This window comes from Lycium ferocissimum, chromosome 5 (genome assembly GCF_029784015.1).
Source record: "Lycium ferocissimum isolate CSIRO_LF1 chromosome 5, AGI_CSIRO_Lferr_CH_V1, whole genome shotgun sequence".
Classification (NCBI taxonomy): Eukaryota; Viridiplantae; Streptophyta; class Magnoliopsida; order Solanales; family Solanaceae; genus Lycium; species Lycium ferocissimum.
Genome location: NC_081346.1, coordinates 18,045,666 through 18,063,832, shown reverse-complemented (window position 1 = coordinate 18,063,832; position 18,167 = coordinate 18,045,666). Strand labels below are relative to the sequence as shown.

At 36.0% G+C, this 18,167-nt stretch overlaps 3 protein-coding genes across 4 annotated transcripts; all 3 read right to left on the bottom strand.

Moving 5' to 3' along the window:
- Positions 1 to 3,312: 3,312 nt before the first annotated feature.
- LOC132056321 (uncharacterized) lies at positions 3,313 to 4,674 on the bottom strand. The gene has a single exon (XM_059448460.1). The coding sequence runs from the start codon at positions 4,481 to 4,483 to the stop codon at positions 3,614 to 3,616; it is 870 nt and encodes a 289-aa protein (XP_059304443.1). The 5' UTR covers positions 4,484 to 4,674; the 3' UTR covers positions 3,313 to 3,613.
- A 3,204-nt stretch (positions 4,675 to 7,878) lies between these two features.
- On the bottom strand, positions 7,879 to 12,059 carry LOC132056320 (protein TRANSPARENT TESTA GLABRA 1-like). 2 transcript variants are annotated; one of them, XM_059448459.1, is made up of 2 exons: positions 10,610 to 12,059; positions 7,879 to 8,477 (listed from the first exon to the last, which is right to left on the bottom strand). In XM_059448459.1, exon 1 carries the CDS (start codon positions 11,631 to 11,633, stop codon positions 10,611 to 10,613), a length of 1,023 nt encoding a protein of 340 aa, XP_059304442.1. In that variant the 5' UTR covers positions 11,634 to 12,059; the 3' UTR covers positions 7,879 to 8,477; position 10,610. The 2 variants fall into 2 exon arrangements, with proteins under 2 accessions (XP_059304442.1, XP_059304441.1); XM_059448458.1 differs by having other exon boundaries at positions 7,879 to 8,170.
- A 356-nt stretch (positions 12,060 to 12,415) lies between these two features.
- LOC132056319 (protein TRANSPARENT TESTA GLABRA 1) lies at positions 12,416 to 14,039 on the bottom strand. The gene has a single exon (XM_059448457.1). The coding sequence runs from the start codon at positions 13,809 to 13,811 to the stop codon at positions 12,783 to 12,785; it is 1,029 nt and encodes a 342-aa protein (XP_059304440.1). The 5' UTR covers positions 13,812 to 14,039; the 3' UTR covers positions 12,416 to 12,782.
- Between the last annotated feature and the right edge of the window lie 4,128 nt (positions 14,040 to 18,167).

Genomic DNA, 18,167 nt, shown 5'->3' with positions numbered 1-18,167 from the left:
AATCATTGAATAGATCCTCGACCTCAATATACATCTAAACCACAGCTTCTACAGTCATCATTAAATTGCACTTCCCTATCAGCTTTTCACAAACTTTAAAACAACAGAGCACTGTACAACTTTTTGTACCTATATGATTGATATGGAAAGCTTTTCTCATAGGAATCATTCAAAAAGATAAACTAGGAAAAGAAGGAAAGGCACTATAACCATCAAGTGTTGCTTCAGAATCCACTTCATGACCTAGACACAATAAACAAATGATCTTCTCGTGTGAACCATCAGGCAACCATCGCCACAATTTCCACAAAGTTCTGTATTAGGTCTTATTGGTCCACCACTAAAAAGAAAATGGCAATCATAATCAATGCCTCTTGCAACTTGCTGGAGACATCTTTCTAGTGCTTGGCTGTCACTTGCCCAGCAGTACATACCTCAATCAAGACCCAGCAGAAGTATGAACTTGCCTCCTTCTGACCGCTTTGGTTTCCTATAAGTTATCCGTTTAACCCAAATTTTCGATTACCTAGAATTAACTTGTATCACTGTGTACTCAGGCATTTCAAATATGTCACAGAAATGCGCAACAACAACCCTCTCACACACTCGTGATATATGGTTTTTCATCTGCAGAGTAACTCATTCTATACCAATCCAATATATCAATAAATACCTATGTTTGAAACTCATCATGGCTAAAGTGGAGTGATTTCTATCAGGGGAAAAAATGAAAACACAAACAATTCCCATAGTCTAAGTTTATAGCTCACAACAACACTATTATATGACCACTCCATTAGCATAACAGAGGACTCTACAACTTCAAAATATTCAAGTTCTCCAGTTCTTGTTTGCACTTTATCAAACAACATTAGCATAATGACACTATTACTATATTACACACCATTAGAATTACAGAGGACTCTACAATTACAAAATCGGGGATTCTATATTCAAGTTCTCCAGTTCTTGTTTTCCCTTTATCAAACCATTAAGAATTATTTTTCAGTCTTCTGTTCGTCAAAATCCATTTGCCTATTCATTTGATTGATCCCTGTTCAGAATTGTCCAATGCAGGAAAACTAATTTTCGTAGCTTTTGAACTCAAACATGACCAGCGGCAAACACTTTTACCAAAATTAGCTACACAAGTTAAATTTTAAAGATGCAGAAACAAAACGAGGAGAGTGAGAATTGAAGGGTTACATGTGTTCAGTGTTCACTGTAAAAGAAATTGAAAATCCAGCCAAAAACTAAAAGTGATGAATGAAATAACCTAAGACCTTTATAAAACCATTTGAATGAACTAGTATATCTTATGTGAATGACAGCTTTTCATTTACCGTGATGCAAAAGCCAACTTTATGGACATGAACCCATGGGAAAGAGTCAAACTATCAAGTCTAAACATTAAGACACTGCAAAATATCCTGAGACCTTTATAATTTCTCTTAGATGCACATAATTATCTAATGTAGGAGACATCATATGCTCTTAATACTCTGTGGACATGGAAAAGAAGCCAAGTTAGAAAGATGAGAAGAGGTCACCATAACAATCAGGACTTGTAGATTAATAATCTGTGATAACTCATCCTTCACTTTCACCAAACTCCACCCCTTTTCCCAAAAAAAAAAAAAAAAAGAAGAAAAAAAAGAGAGAGAGAGAGAGAGAGACCACTAAAAAGATTAGAAAGAAGCAAAGTTGTCAAGCTGAACCAGCCTAACATTTCAGGAACCTAGAGAGAGTATCAGAAGAAAGTGAGGTTCAAGGGCCCTAAGGCTATAATCAAATTGTCTGCCATGTTTCTCCTTCTTCTGCATGTCACCTCACAGGGAGTAAGGAAATTATATTACATGAATGAAGACCTCATCAATAATTTATAAAAACTAGGATTTTTTTCTCCTTTTTGGTTGGGAGCGCTTATGAGTGGGCTTTGTCAACTTTGATCACCACATTTTAAGGCCATGGGAGGCCTTGAGAACTCTGAATCCTCAAATTGGTGCCAATTAGAGGAGCAAAACCTATTGATGTTCTCTCATTGATTCCTCCGAAATTTCCCTCCTACCTTTAAGAAAGCTTAACTAACTCTAATTTCTCTTTTTTAAAATTTTTTATGAAGAGTTGTTTCATTTAAGGCATCAACCAGATGCAATGAGTAGTACATCTACCTGCCAAGAGTCCTAAATAGTTTCTAATTTCTTTCATACAGATCCGCAAGATTATCTACTCTGTGCTAATTAAGCCACAAATCTAAATCCACAAAAAGCTGATGACAATGATTTTTTCCTTTCCATTCCTTTCTCCCTAATTCCAGCCTTCTCCTCTTTTATGGTGTTACCGATACCTATATTTCTCTAAGAAATGGGCAAACCTCGCAACTTTTTTTTTTTTTTTAAAGACGAACTTACAACTAATTCAAACCAAAGATGGTGTCCTATCAAGCAAAAGAAACTACTAACGCCAATTAGTATTATTTTTTATTGTTAATACTAGGTATTATGTTGCAAACAAAAACATACATTGGCTTTGCAAAATTCTTATGTAAGGGATTAGTCTTCCTTATACATCCAACCAAATGACCCCTAACGGCTCTCTTTTATAGGCTGCTCTCAAACCTGCAGAAGCACTGACAAATTCAGCATAACACCCACCAGCAAAGCACTCTTTCACCAGCTCTACTGTTCATCAGACCTTGGCCAATGACCACCATGTATACACACACAGACACAAAGCCTAAAAGAATAGTCTGCTACTATAACTTTCAACTCCTGTGGCAGCTATGATGGCAGAGTAAAACAAGAGGCAATGTAAAGCCCCAAAAAAAATTCAATGTAGGTCGGGGATAGACCCCTAAGCTTGTCCCATTCAGGTACTGAGTTTTGGTTTGACTTCCTAATAAAGATGAAGTTGAGTGACCGAAATTGAAATAGATATTCTGCAGTTAAATCCTCTAACATAAATTGCAAGATCCAGTTTAAAATCCCCCAGCTACTTGAAGCTTAGCCATTCCCTCCATGGCAAGACAAAGTATATTCAACATAAAAGGTCATTATATTCTTTAGCACTATGAATACCTGAAGCTCATTTTGTAGCAACCATGAATTTAGTAATGATTCCAAATTAGGCAAGACAAAAAGGTGCACAAACAGGGAACATCCACCTCCAATCCTAAAGTGATCTAAACCAAAAAATTTTAGACATTCAAAATCATCTCAAGTGATAGGAAACAAGGCTCACCCAAATATAATAAGCACACATATTGACTGTGAGATGTTAATTATCAAGTTATTTCCACTTGGAAGCACCACAAGTACAATGCTAATTGAATTTCAAATGCCATCCTGTTCTTCTCAGGACAATACAAGAAGCTCTCACTGTTAGAAAGATATACATGCATTAAATATTAAATCCTCAATACCCCTGAGATGGATATTAACATGAATAGAAAGCTAAATGACGCAATTCGTTCTGTGTAACTGTATCTAAATAATCCTATAAAGTATATGACATTAAACCTTCAAGTCCTGTGAAGTCATCTTTATTATGAACCATGTAGTAGTAGTCAAAAATACAATCTTGGAAGGACAAGAGCTCAAACTCACCTCCCACATCAACGATCAAACGAATCAGCCTCAACCCACTTCCAGTAATGCTTTTTACATGAAACTGCACCATCTTTGACCATACTCCCACTAGAATCCCCATATTCATCGGTTTCTACCGTGCAAAACTCCTCATCAGGCAAACCATCCACTACAGCCTCAACAGTATGCAACACATAGCAAGCAGGCAATCCAGGATATGACGCTGAAACCCTTTCTTCCACCTTCTTCGTATACGAATTAGGCAAAATCTTAACAACACCATTCTCTCCAAATTCCCCACCAATCACTGAACCAAGTTCTTCTTTCACAGCACGAAAAGCCGCATCTTCAACTGTCTCTCCAGGCTTCATCTTTTCAGACAACGGCCTACACCGTTGCCTTACAACGCCATTCGACAATTCTTGATGCGATTCGACAAGGACTTTATTGTCTTTTCCAATAACCCTGACAACCATAACCTCAACAGTTCTAACAGGAGGTATAGCATCAGCTAACAAAGTCTCCCCTTCAGATAACTCAAGCCAGAGATTATTAACATTCTTGGTTCCAGGCTTAACGCCCCAAGAAGCAAAAGAATCTGAAGGCATACGTGGCCTTAACCAATCAGATAAAGATTGTGGATTAGGGAAGTGGTTACGGAGATTGGTCGAAGTGGGGTTGGACATAGTGGGAATTCTGAGGAATCTACGAGGGTTAAGAGGGAAAGAAACAAGAGGGGTGAATTTACGGAGAAGAGAAGAAGTGGGGTTGTTGGAAGAAGAAGAGAAGATGATGAAGACAGAAAAAGCGGTGAAGATGAAGTCTGGGAAGGAAGTTGGTTTCTTGTGGAGGTGAGGTTGTGAGTGTGGTGGTTGTGGTGGTGGCTGAGAAGACATGTCAAGTAGTTTTAGTTGATAGTGTGATGAGGAAGAAGAAGAATTGGTGAGGTTCCATGATAAGAATGAAAGACAAGGTGAGGAGAAGAGGGGTTAATTGTCTGGAGAATATGGAATTAGAGGTTGAGATCTATTGTTCTTTTGAAATTGGGATCAAAGATTCCACATTCCTTTTCCTAATTGGCTTCCAAAATCTTATTTAACTTTTCGGTTTGACTTGCTTTTCGGACGACTTTCATTAGGTGGCGTGTGGTTGCCAAAACTCCTAGGGTCAACCGCACAAATGCCCCCGTTTCGGGGTGGTCTTTAACTTTGGCCCCTGAATTTTGTGGTTTTAATTTTTTGTCCTTCAACGCATTTGACACGATATAAGTTTAGATTTCACTCGTCAAAACTTACATTTAGCTCCGCATATGTATCATAACGTCACACAAGTTATGCCGAACACAACAAAACTTTCAACACTCAATATAATCTGAAAACGGCACAAGTTTACATTTCACTCAGCAAAGTTTACATTTTGCTCGACATATGTATCATAACATCCCACAAGTTATGCCGGACACAACAAAACCTTCAACACTCAACATAATTTGAAAAATGCTACTCGACTTATAACGCATAACTTAATTCCTACAGAACTTGTGTCGAGTGAGACAAAAATACTACACAACTTATTACGCATAACTTAAAGAACAGTGCGTTTGAAGGGCAATCCGTAAACTTCAAATTCCTTTGAGTTTGTAAAAGAAACTTTTAACTTTGGCAAACTATTTAGCTAAGCCTTATTAAGGGCATCTACGGAGAGTCGAGACCCAGGTCAGGACAGTGGGAGGGATCTCAGACCACTTTTCGGTCATGATGGGGTTGCACCAGGGATCATCCCTTAGCCTTTTTTTACTTACCTTGGTGATGAACGAACTGATACGACATATTCAAAGGGAGATAATGTGGTGTATGTTATTTACTGATGACATAGTATTGGTTGACGAGACATGCAGCGGAGTTAATGAGAGGCTGGAAGTTTGGAGAGAAACCCTTGAGTCTAAAGGTTTCAGGTTAAGCAGGACAAAAATAGAGTATATAGAGTGCAAGTTCAGTGATGTGATGCAGGAGGCGGAGGTGGAAGTGAAGATCGGGAAACTAGTCATACCTAAGAAAGGAAGCTTCAAGTATCTTGGGTCCATAATACAAGGAGACGAAGAGATTGACAATGATGTTGCAGATCGTATTGGAGTGGGTGAAGTAGAGGCTTGCCTCCGAAGTATTGTGCAATAAAAATGTGTCGCCTAGGCTTAAAGGTAAGTTCTACAAAGTGGTGGTTAAACCGATGTTGATGTATGGGGCGAGCCAGTCAAGAACGCCCACGTTTAGAAAATGAAGGTAGCAGAGATAAGGATGCTTAAATGGATGTGTGGGTATAACCGGAGAGATATGATAAGGGACGACGTTATTCGGGACAAGGTGGGAGTGACATCAGTAGAAGACAAGATGAGGAAAACGCGACTGAGATGATTTGGGCATGTGAAGAGGAGGTGCGAGGATGCACTTAGAAGGCGAGGTGCGAGAGGTTGGTCGTAACAAGAGGTAGAAAAGGTAAAGGTAGGTCAGGGAAGAACTGGGGGAGGTGATTAGACAAAACATGGCAAAGCTCCAGCTAACTGAGGAGATGAACTTAGATAGAAGAGTATGAAGGTTCGAGAATTAGTGTAGAACGTTAGTAGATAGTTATGCGTTGTCACACCCTGGAAGAAGGGCGGGGGGGGGGGGGGAGCTTGTAGTAGTAGTATTTAATTATCATGTAATTTCCTATGATTGATGTGTATTCCTATCTTTTGCTGTATTTATTTTGTATCTTGCCATTTTGATGTCTCCTTTGTTTTAGCCGAGGGTCTTTCGAAAATATCCTCTATACCCCATAAAGGTAGGGGTAAGGTCTGCATACATCCTACGCTCCCCAAACCCCACTTGTGGGAGTATACTGGGTGTGTTGTTGTTGTTTATTTAGCTAAGCTTATAAGTTAGTTAAACTGATTTATAGCATTTTTTGACTTATTATGCATTTGGTACTAATATTTTAAAGTGCGTATAAATTAAGTGTTTATAAGCCAAAATCAGTCATAAGTCAAAAGTTGGTCATCCCCAACTTATGATTTTTCAGCTTATAAGCATTTTTAATTTGATCAAGTTTTTTTTTACTATTTTATTCTTAATATCTTTTTCCATCCTTCCTCCTTTTCAAAAGATTTTTATATTTAAAATAAAATTTAAACTTCTCCTCCATTTTAAGAAAGAACAATATCCATCCTTCCTCCTTTTCTTTTACAGTAATATTTTTATATTTATAATTTTTAGTAAAAATTTTAAGAGTATGTTCGTCATTTTAACAAAGAACAACGTATCAACACGTTTTTACCGTTTGTTTGAGACATTTTAGCAGAAACTTTACTGCGAAAACAGCTAAATGAACAAAGTTGACCAGTAATTTCCTTTACAAACTCGGTGTTTGGATATTTCTTTCAACTAAAGTGCAACTTTTTCAGCTTCAAATTCTTCCAAAAAAAGAAAGAAAGTAAAACAGTGATTAAAAGAGAATTTGGTAAGTTCAATGAAGAAACAGAGAGAACCTTTTACTTTTTTGCAATTTTTCTATTTCATCTGACTGTGCAAGAAGTCCACATATAAAGCACACTGGTTATCAAAGATTCATGTAACCAGCTTCAAGTAACTTAAAATAGGAAGAATACTTGAGTATTTTAATATCTCAATGAAAATAATTTGACAGTTAACAAATTGCTTTTATCATCTCCGTTACACTTATTTGTCAAATTGAAGTCTACAAGAGGTGGAAAAAAAGTATTGAACTTAACGTTTTTGTTTTCCAAATGGTGGTACGTGGTGTCTGAAAGTGAAAAGTACAATCCCTCAGAAAATCAAGCCCCCAAAATTCCACACTGCAAATCTAAGAGAAAAATAGCTTCAAACATCTGCAACAGCAGGTTTATGACTCTGTTCTTGCTTTCTAATGTACTTTGGAAGACTAAATAAATTGTTAAAAGTTTGGGAGTTACTGTTTAAATCTTAACAAAAAGAAAGATAAAACTTCCATCTTGTTATAGACGTATTAGTTCACCACTTCTCTAGCTGCACGGCGTTCTTAATATTGTAATGTCAACCATGGAGGCAAAAGTATGACACAGGAAATACCATCAAGTAATTCTGATAACTAGTTCGAAACTGCTTTCAAGTTTCAACTATTCCTTAATTAGAGAAATCTTGAATATGCTCAAATTGTTAGAGACATTCGCCTTGGTTCAAAATTCATTTCGAAAATCACCTCTTTCCAAAAAAAACCCACAAACATCACAGAAAAGCAGAGCACAAAGCAAGTCAAATAACACATCTGTGCAAGAAAACGATGGTATACAACACAGCCTGTCAGCTACACATTAGAATTCCTCTTTGAGTTTTGATAAAGAAACTAGGAAAGATATCAATTCGGAAAGATGGTAAATCGAACTGACTCTTTTTAAGTAATAAACTGAATTGCCAACAGAGAACTCTTAACAAAGCCATCACCGATTTGCAGGTGCGCCTTCTAAACTCAGAATAAATCATCATCTATCTCACTAATATCCTCCCCACAAACTATAATCCATTTTCTTTTAATATATGAAAAGCTGAAACCTACAAAAGGAGAAGACTTTTTCCAATGTTAAGACATAACTAACCCTTGATCCACAGAAACTCCATGTAGAACAAATACAATTAAAACAAAGCTTAGCGAGCAACAATCCAATCTCTCAAACAACAAGATGATCCAGGAATATAATGCACGAGTGCATCACACAAAGTTGAAATTTTCATTCCTGCCATTTACATAAGATTGTCAGAGCTGCTACTGCAGAATCTAATATCCAATATATAGCTCCCAGACTACAGGATTGCAAGGGAACTCCACAAGTTACATTTCCTCCTGTATTTCAAGATTTTCCTGCAATCACAGAACCTACACTATGGTGACAATTACTTCTACAGCACCATGGAAACAGCTATGAGGAGAATACCTAGTCCCACTTTACGAAGTCAAAAAGTTTGACAACGTTTCGCGAAACTAAGTATATATTTTTCAGAACAGAATATATGTAGGGCACATGAAATTGTTTAAAGGCGACCTATGGAACTTAACGAATAGTTTTCACTTTTCACAGGACCAAGTCAAATGATATCTTGTCACTCAAAGTACTCCAGGATAACATTATTACTTCACGAGCTAGCAGCAACCCAGCAACAAATAAAGAAAACAGTTTCGCTACTAATTTTCATGCAGTCCATAAAACTTCATTTGAATAAGTTCAGCAAACAAATTAATCATGAACGTGCTTCAAGCCTTCAATTTGAAGCCTATGGACTTTTATAAGTGATTCCTAGAGTTTTTAAACCTTTATTTATTCAAAATCTTAATTTATTTTCTCACCAGTAAGTGCCTAAAATCTATTTCTTGATTCAATAATTGGACAAATCACATTCTCGGGTCTCCAAAGCTGGTAACTCAATATGTGATGCCAGTCATAATCATCTAAGTTATTCGGACTCTTCACTTTCGGTGCCGCACCCGTGTCGACACAACATGGGTATGGGTGTGGGTGTGGGTGTGGGTGTGGGATCCGTACCCGATCTGGTCAACCGCTTTTGGGTACTTTGACCAAAATCAACGGAGCAATTGCGGACAGATCCAATGATTTTTATAATCCAAACAAAAGATGAGATGGACTTGAAGAAAATGGAATACCTTGTATATTGAAATTTCTTTGTCACTCCTTTTCCTTTTATCTCCTTCCGGGATTCTCCTCTTGGTCAATATTTTCTCCTCATGTTTTTCACATAATATCTCATAATTTAGGTTTTATAATTCTATTTTTAGATATTTTAATTATTTTTAGCCGAATCCCAGCACCAATATCCATACCTGGATCCGTATCCCCGAATCTTAGAATTTAGATCATGAAGGATCCGACCTCTAGATCCGCACCCGTATCGGACACCCGCACCCTAGTTCGAGTAACTTAGATAATCATAGCCCCCAAAGGTAACTCGATGCTACAAACAGATATGACATCAGCGAACAACCTCTGACTCCTTTCATAGTTCTATCCACACAAAACTGCCATCAACCATGCATATCTTCAGCCCTCTAATACTGGTCTAATTCCACTATTCACCATTTGCAGCACCAGAAGAAAGCCCCGCCAGTTCCTTTGAAGTTGACTAGCTATACAACCATCAAATAGGCAAATTGTCCTAGAATAACTATAAACAGAAAAATAAGTTGAGGGTTAAAATCTAAAGCATGTTAAATTCGGCACCAATAGGTTGCCATTGATCCACACAAATATACAAAGTCAAGGGTCTCCGAAAACCAATGATGACATCATGTTTCAAAGTATGTACTGACTTTGTTCTTCTATCATAATGTTGAAGCATATTTGTCATTAATATCATTCAAGACCATATTACTTAAATAAGGAAATGTCACCCAAAGCCATTTTAAACAGAATACTCTAGAGCATGAGTAAAGGCTAAAAATGTCTTGATTATCCAACAATTGGTTAAAAAGTCACATTAACTAGTAGCTAGTTCAAGTGTGCTTCTACTTTCTGTGAGTTAAATTTTTTTATTTTCTTTTGAAACAAAGTCGTTTAATGTGAGTTAAATTTCAAATCTTGCATCACAATATAGGTTAATTCCCTAACTCAACAGATACAATACAAATTTTGTTTCTATACGTCATAAGAATCAGGAACTACATAAAAAGTGAAACCACATAAACAGGCATCCTTCATTCAATAACTCATTAATATACTCTACCACAAGCAAGAATCAGCAGGATCTCAGAATTACTGAATCAGCTTTTCCTTTTTTGCTCTTTTGCCACACACAATAAGTTATAGCTAACACTTTCAAGCAGTCCAAAAAGGCTGCACAACAACATCCAAGCTCTAACCCGTTTCCTCCACGAAGCAACAGACATACTAGTAATAGCAATAGTTATCATAAAGGAAAAATTCAATCATCCAATAACCTTATGCCCTTTTTTTTTTTTTTTTTTGGAAACTGTCCAGTAACCTTATACTTTAAGCATCTGCAACTTGTTAGAAAACGCAATGGCAATCCAATCACGTTGTGCAGCAGACCACTGAAGTTGATTAATCTCAGCTCCAGCATAGTACATTGACATGGGATCAATCCCATTTGGCCCCGCAACAGTAGGCAACTCCCAAACGAGTGCCTGCCCATCATCCCCAGCCGAACAAATATTTCTAGAACTCTGTGGAGCCCATGCAATAGCGTTCACACTCGCTTGATGCCTTTCCAACTCTGCCACAGGCATTGCTGGAGACCTAATATCTAAAATCACAATCTTGTGGCTATATATGGTAGCCATGTATCTCAAATCCTGCTTGTTCCAAGCCAACCTCAACAACGGAGTGTCCGGTTGTGGGGACTCATAAATAATCGTCAAATGTTCATTATCCCTCAAATCGAAAATCCTAACTGACCCATCAGCAGAAACCGAGGCAAACACCCCAGCCTCACCCCAAGCTATGTCATATACCTCTTTGTCATGGGCTTTCAGTTGAGTTTCGACAACCCCTTTTTCAACATCCCAGATGGTACAAGTAGTATCAATACTGGAAGTACCAATTCTTCTGGGCTCAACTTCATTCCAATCAAAAGACGTCAAAGGGGCACAGCATTCACTAGTTTTACTGTTGTTGAGAGTGAAAAGGGGTTCGACAGAAGTTTCATGAACATCCCAGAGACGGAGGTAGTCACTGGAAGAGGCAAGAATGTCATTGGACTTGAGGGAAGCAGAAGGATTGGGATGGAACATGAGTTTCGTAGGCGGATAAGGGTGATCGAAAGAGAGATTTGTAATGGGCTTAAGGGTTAGGGTATCTTCATCGAAGGAGAGAATGTCGACACGGTTGTTGAATTCTTCGATAAAGCTGCCAATGGCAATGGGAGAGCAGTAGTTGGGGAGGGGAGAAGTGAAGGAGGAAAAGGCCATGGCATAGATGGGGTAGGAGGAGTCATATGTGACGGAGTTTTCAGATCGGAGGTGCGATTCTTGACTTGAATTTTCCATATTTAGTTGGATGAATTGGGGAAAATGGAAGTGAGATTATGTGTGTGTTATGAGTTGGAATTGGAAAACGTATTGTTAAGCTTACATTTGACTCCTAGAAAATACGTCATGCTGACCGGTAGTTCGCTAAAAGGAAAAAAAAAGTTAGCGGTTGGTAGCTATTCATAATGTTGAAGCACATCTGTCATTAATGTCATTCAAAGCCATATAACTTAATAAGAAAATGTCACCCAAAGCCATTTTAAACAGAATTCTCTAGAGCATAAGTAAAGGTTAAAAATGTCTGACGATCCAACAATTGGTTAAAAAGTCACATTTAACTAGTAGCTAGTTCAAGTGTGCTTCTAGTTTCTGTGAGTTAAATTTCACACTTTGCATCACAATATAGGTTAATTTCCCTAACTAAACAGATACAATACAAATTTTGTTTCTTTTTTTTTTTTTTTTTGATGAAGTAATGTGTGTCATAGATACGCACCAAGAAGATGCAATACAAATTTTGTTTCTATACGTCATAAGAATCAGGAACTACATTTTTTTTTTGAGTCAAAATAATCAGGAACTACATCAATAAGTGAAACCACATAACAGGAGTCCTACATTCAATAACTCATTAATACATTATCTACCACAAGCAAGAATCAGCAGGATCTCAGAATTACTGAATCAGCATTTCATGTTTCCTTCTTTTGCCACACACAATAAGTTGAAACTATCTAAATGTCTATCACCGTCATGCAGTCCAAAAAAGGACACACAATAACATCCAAGCTCCAACGTAGTAGTAGTTATCTTACGGAAAAACTTTTATTTCTATACGTCATAAGAATCAGGAACTACATAAAAGGTGAAACCACATAAAAGGTGAAACCACATAAACAGGCATCCTACATTCAATAACACATTAATATATCATCTACCACAAGCAAGAATCAGCAGGATCTCACAATTACTGAATCAGTTTTTCCTTTTTTGTTCTTTTACCACACACAATAAGTTGAAACTATCTAAGTATATAACACCTTCAAGCAGTCCAAAAAAAGTTGCACATTAACATCCAAGCTTTAACCCCTTTCCTCCACGAAACAACAATCATTACTAGTAACATCAACAGTTATCATACACGAAAAATTCAATTATCCAATAACCTTATACTTTAAGCATCTGCAACTTGTTAGAAAACGCAATGGCAATCCAATCACGTGTCGCAGCAGACCACTGAAGTTGATTAATCTCAGCTCCAGCAGAATACATCGACATAGGATCAATCCCGTTAGGCCCTGCAACAGTAGGCAACTCCCAAATAAGCGCCTGCCCGTCATCCCCAGCAGAACTAATATGTCTACAACTCTGTGGAGCCCACGCGATCGCATTCACACTCGCCTGATGCCTTTCCAACTCCGCCACAGGCATTGCTGGTGACCTAATATCTAATATCACAATCTTGTTGCTATCCATCAATATAGTAGCCATGTATCTCAAATCCTGCTTATTCCAAGCTAACCTCAACAACGGAGTATCAGGTTGTGGGGACTCATAAATAATCGTCGAATGTTCTTTATCTCTCAAATCGAAAATCCTAACCGATCCATCAGCAGAAACAGAAGCAAAAACCCCAGCTTCACCCCAAGCTATATCATAAACCTCTTTATCATGAGCAATCAATTGAGTTTCAACAACCCCTTTTTCAACATCCCAAATAGTACAAGTAGTATCAATACTAGAAGTACCAATTCTTCTAGGCTCAACTTCATTCCAATCAAAAGAAGTTAAAGGGGCACAGTATTCACTAGTTTTACTATTATTAAGAGTAAAAAGGGGTTCAATAGAAGCTTCTTTAACTTCCCAAAGACGTAAGTAATCACCTGAAGAAGCAAGAATGTCATTAGACTTAAGGGAAGCAGTTGGATTAGGATGAAACATGAGTTTAGTAGGTGGATAAGGGTGATCAAAAGAGAGATTAGGAACAGGTTTAAGGGTTAAGGCATCTTCATTAAAAGAAAGAATATCGACACGGTTGTTGAATTCTTCCTTAAAGCTACCGACAGCAATGCGATGATGGCGGTTAGGGAGTGAAGGGGTAAAAGAGGAAAAAGCCATAGCGTAGATAGGGTAAGAGGAGTCATATGTGACTGAGTTTTCAGATCGGAGATGTGATTCTTGACTTGAATTTTCCATGTTTAGTGAGGGGAAAATGGAAGTGAAGTTATCTGTGTGTGTGTGTGTGTGTGTGTGTGTGTGTTTGTGTTTTATGGGTTTGGTAATGAACTGGAATTGGAGAACGTGTTGTCGTGTTTATGTTTGATTTCCTAGAAAGCATGTCATGTTGACCGGTAGTTCGCTAGAAGGAAAGATTGACTAGTCGGGTGCTTTATATTCCACGAGACCAAGACAGAGTCATCTTTGGTGGCTGTGCTTGTGCTTGTGCTTGTGCTTGTGCATGTGCTTTGGACCATTTGATTTGGAAGCTTTAGTTCTTTTATTGGGCCGTTTGGTTTGAGGTAGTACTTGAATGATATGTATAATTTAGGATAATAAAAAGAACGAGGGGAGTGCTCTCGAAGAAGAGAAAATCTTAAGTCTAAATTCGAGATGTTAGAAGGTGCAAAATTAATAGGTACAGAAACATTCTTTCGATGGGAGTTAGAGGTATTGGAAACATCCTTAGTTCCTCGATTGATTTCATGACGCAAAATTCATCATTGGTAAAAATAATAATTTGGTTTTTCCATTTTGGGATTTGTTCTTATCTAGTTTTTTCTATTCTTAGGGAAGGATCCACTGAAAAGACTGGAATAGTATCTTCATTAGCCGGAAGGGATGAATCTCCAATGACGTCATTCGAAGAACGAACAAGTTTACTGTTTATGATGGATGGATGTGATCCAATGGCTAAAGCTCACATCGAACTTTCTTGTCCGAACTCTCTTCTCTTTTAGAGCATTTTTTTTTTTTTTGGGGGGCGGGGGGGGGGGGGGGGGGGGGGGGGGGGGGAAATTGTGTCTAATTTAATAGTAGCAATGAATTTCTAAAACGGAAAAGGGCCAAAATTACACTGAACTTTGAAAAATAGTTAGTAAAATACACATAGCATTATCTTTGGCGGGATTATCATACCAGGGGGGTCGATTATCTGCCATCGGAAACTATTTGTCTCATCAAAAATTATTTTACCTCAAATAATTTTTTATAGGTTCGATTAATTTTTTTTTTTTTTAAAATAAAAATAATACGGGAATTATTTTTATATTTTTTTTGGAAAAATTATCCATATTATTTTTCTCAAAAAAAAAAAAATTGAACGGATTGAGTTATTTTGGATGAAAATTATTTGAGGGTAAAATAATTTTGAAAACAGGAGTAAAGATTGACGAGAAACATACTATAACCTGTCTAAATTAGATGTTAGCTAAAGGTGCAAAATTAATTTTGAATCAAGAATTTTCTAGATTCTATGATGGTATTGAAGCTAAGCGTGGCACATCGATTACCATATTCTAATACAAAATTTCAAGAATTTTCAATGGTTAAATTTAACGTAAACCTTCAAAAATTTGTAGATTCACTTTATCTTTTTCTACAAGTTATTTTCAAGTTCAATAATAGTGTTCTTTTAATTTCTTCTACTAAATCAATCCAAATTGTTAAAGATGGATAATAAAAGCTCAATAGAACATACCCGCTCAATTTCATCTGCAAATAAGCAATTAATCTTTAATATTCTACAACTCAGAGAAAAGGAGAAGATGAGTCTGGCGGAAGTCCAAAATTGTTAAAATATTTATCAATATGGCTAAAAATTAAATGAATACTTATAAAGCTGGCTTACAAACAAGTCCTCGTTGCTTTTAAGGTAGCAATTGCTCCTGATAGTCTACTTGGACACTTCCAAATATATGCATTCAGTTTTTTTTTTTTTTTTTTTTTTTTTTTTTTTTTAAACATTTAATGGGTAGACATCGTAAGCAACTCCACACGAAATTGTTGCTCCTTCACTTCTTCTTATATCTTTCTCAGCCATTAATATGTATAACATTAAAAAACTGCTAGTCACTAACAATGCATCCAATATTCCACTGCAACAAATATAAGAAAAGACTAGTGCAGACAATTTACATCAATTTTTATTCTCTTTCTTTAATGGAAAAATACTTTCCTTAATTAATCGGTACTAGTTTAACTCTTACTGTCTTCTTGTTTTCGAATTGATTGACTTAAATTGTTATAAATAGCGGCTAGTGGGTAAAAGCTTCAAGAAACTAACAATTTAAGTTGGGTACTATAAACATAAACTTTGAATATAAATGTTTGAAGTTTAGGCTCTTAAGTTGGGTACTATAAAGACAAAGGCTTTGACAAGCTTAACTTGAGACATCCATGTTGGGAGTTTGTATAGCTAAAGTTCAATCATATGTGACTTAAGTTCAGGCATCGTAATGCTACAATATCAAGCAAGAAGTATCTAAACTTTAGCCTTGAGAGGCTAAACTTCAAGTGAAAATGCTGAAAGTTTAATGCTAAACTTCAGACATGAATTTTTGCACATTCAATTACGAATGCCAGAAATTAGCTTCGAAACAACTACACTTACAAAATTTATAGACTAAGATTATAGCTTAACTGGAGACCCTAAAATGGGCTAGAGTCCAAATGCCCAATCATGGCCATAGATCACAAAAAAGAGTCTCTTGCTGGTGAAGAAATTGCACGTTTTGTCCTTCAAATTTTGATCTATTATTTTTTGTAAAATTTACTTGGCATAGCTTACATTATTACCTATTTATGGAACATAACTAAACCTTACAATAATTATATTTAGTAGCTAAAATATAACATATTTCTTCTTATATCTTTCTCACCCACACCCCTAAATTTAAGCAAAAAAAAAAAAGCTCTCTCTCTATCCCCCTAAATACGTGCCATTATGCCCTATATCACTAATTTCCTCCAATTTCAAAAAGTTTATAATAGTTCAACTTCCTTGTTTATCTCTAATTAACTACTCATTAATTTCACTTTCATCATTCAAATCTAAATCCACAAAAAGGTAGATTCTATCTTAATTTTTACGTTTCACCGTGTATTTAACTTATATTTTCGTTTTTTTTTTCCCACTTTGGATTGATATTTTAATAGTTGTTTTTCATATATATTTTGGCTATATTTTTAATTATATTTTGATTATTATGTTCAATATTAATTATTCGATTTACGGTGACTATAAACATATTTTTCATATATTTTGACTATATTTAGAAAAATTTTAGAAAAAAAAGTTTGAAAATGTTGTTACCTCAATTATGACTATATTTTGGCTATATTTTAATTGTATTTTTATTATTACGTTCAATATTACTTATTATGATTATTTCAGATATATTTTTCATATATTTTGACTATATTTTTAAAATTTCGTGAAAAATAAAAAAAAATAAAAGTTGCGGATGAAAACGTTGTTACCTCAATTATGAACTCAACTTGAATTCGATATTTCAACCGATGAATTCACATATATATTCGTCGTTTAAAACGAGCTCTGTTCACTGGTTTGATATTGTCATTTTTCAAAGTTTTTTGATGAACTAGTTTTTTTTTTTTTTTTTTGGGTTAAAAATATGAATGTACTTTTTGAATTAAAAATTTTGAATTTATTAATTTGTTTGAATGAGATATGAGATCGGATATGGAATGGGAGGATATTTGCGTGAATCGGGGAACATTAAAAGCGATTTTAATTTAAATTGGAATAGATTTTGTTTCCATAAATATAGCACTTTCGGTTTTCTAAAATGTGTATTTAAGATTTATATTTATCCATATTTAAGTCGACGCATCTACTAGCTAAATATAGGTCTCTTGCTGAATTGTAAATGTAAAACATATAGTTATAGGTTGTTAGAAGGTCCTTCAAAGGTAATTTGTTTGTGAAAATTTACTTATTTTTCCCTTCAAATGGGCTGGTCTTTTTTCTCTTCAAAATCAACTTATGGGTCATTTGCAGTTTTATCTCCCTATATTGTCTTTGGTCTTTAATTTTTATCCTTCAAATGGTTGGTCTTTAATTTCAGTCCTTCAAAATCGAACTTATGCCTAGAGGAGTATAAGTTACGCATCATAATATTCACAAGTTATTCCCGCACCCTAAAGGAACTTATTCCCCACTAGGCATAAGTTCGATTTTAAAGGACAAAAATTAAAGACCAGCCCATTTGAAGGACAAAAATTAAAGAACGGTCCATTTGAAGGGGAAACCGTGCAATTACTTTCAAATTTATGCCTAGCGGGGCATAAGTTTTTTAAGGGTGTGGGACATAACTTGTGGAATATTATGATGCGAAAATATAAACTTATGCCCCGCAAAATAGTTGTTTACCTTGAGGGAAAAAAATTAAAGACCAACACAAAATTGGGACAAAAGTATAAAGGGGGAAAAACCTAAGTAGTCAATAATATAAAAATATTTATATACTCATAACAGATAAATACAAGTAACATTACATGGTAGTTAAGAGTTTTATAGTAAACCAAATTGCT

Excerpts from the sequence above, each read along its gene's own strand:
- LOC132056321 (XM_059448460.1), bottom strand. The coding sequence starts at position 4,483 with ATGTCTTCTCAGCCACCACCACAACCACCACACTCACAACCTCACCTC.
- LOC132056320 (XM_059448459.1), bottom strand. The coding sequence starts at position 11,633 with ATGGAAAATTCAAGTCAAGAATCGCACCTCCGATCTGAAAACTCCGTC.
- LOC132056319 (XM_059448457.1), bottom strand. The coding sequence starts at position 13,811 with ATGGAAAATTCAAGTCAAGAATCACATCTCCGATCTGAAAACTCAGTC.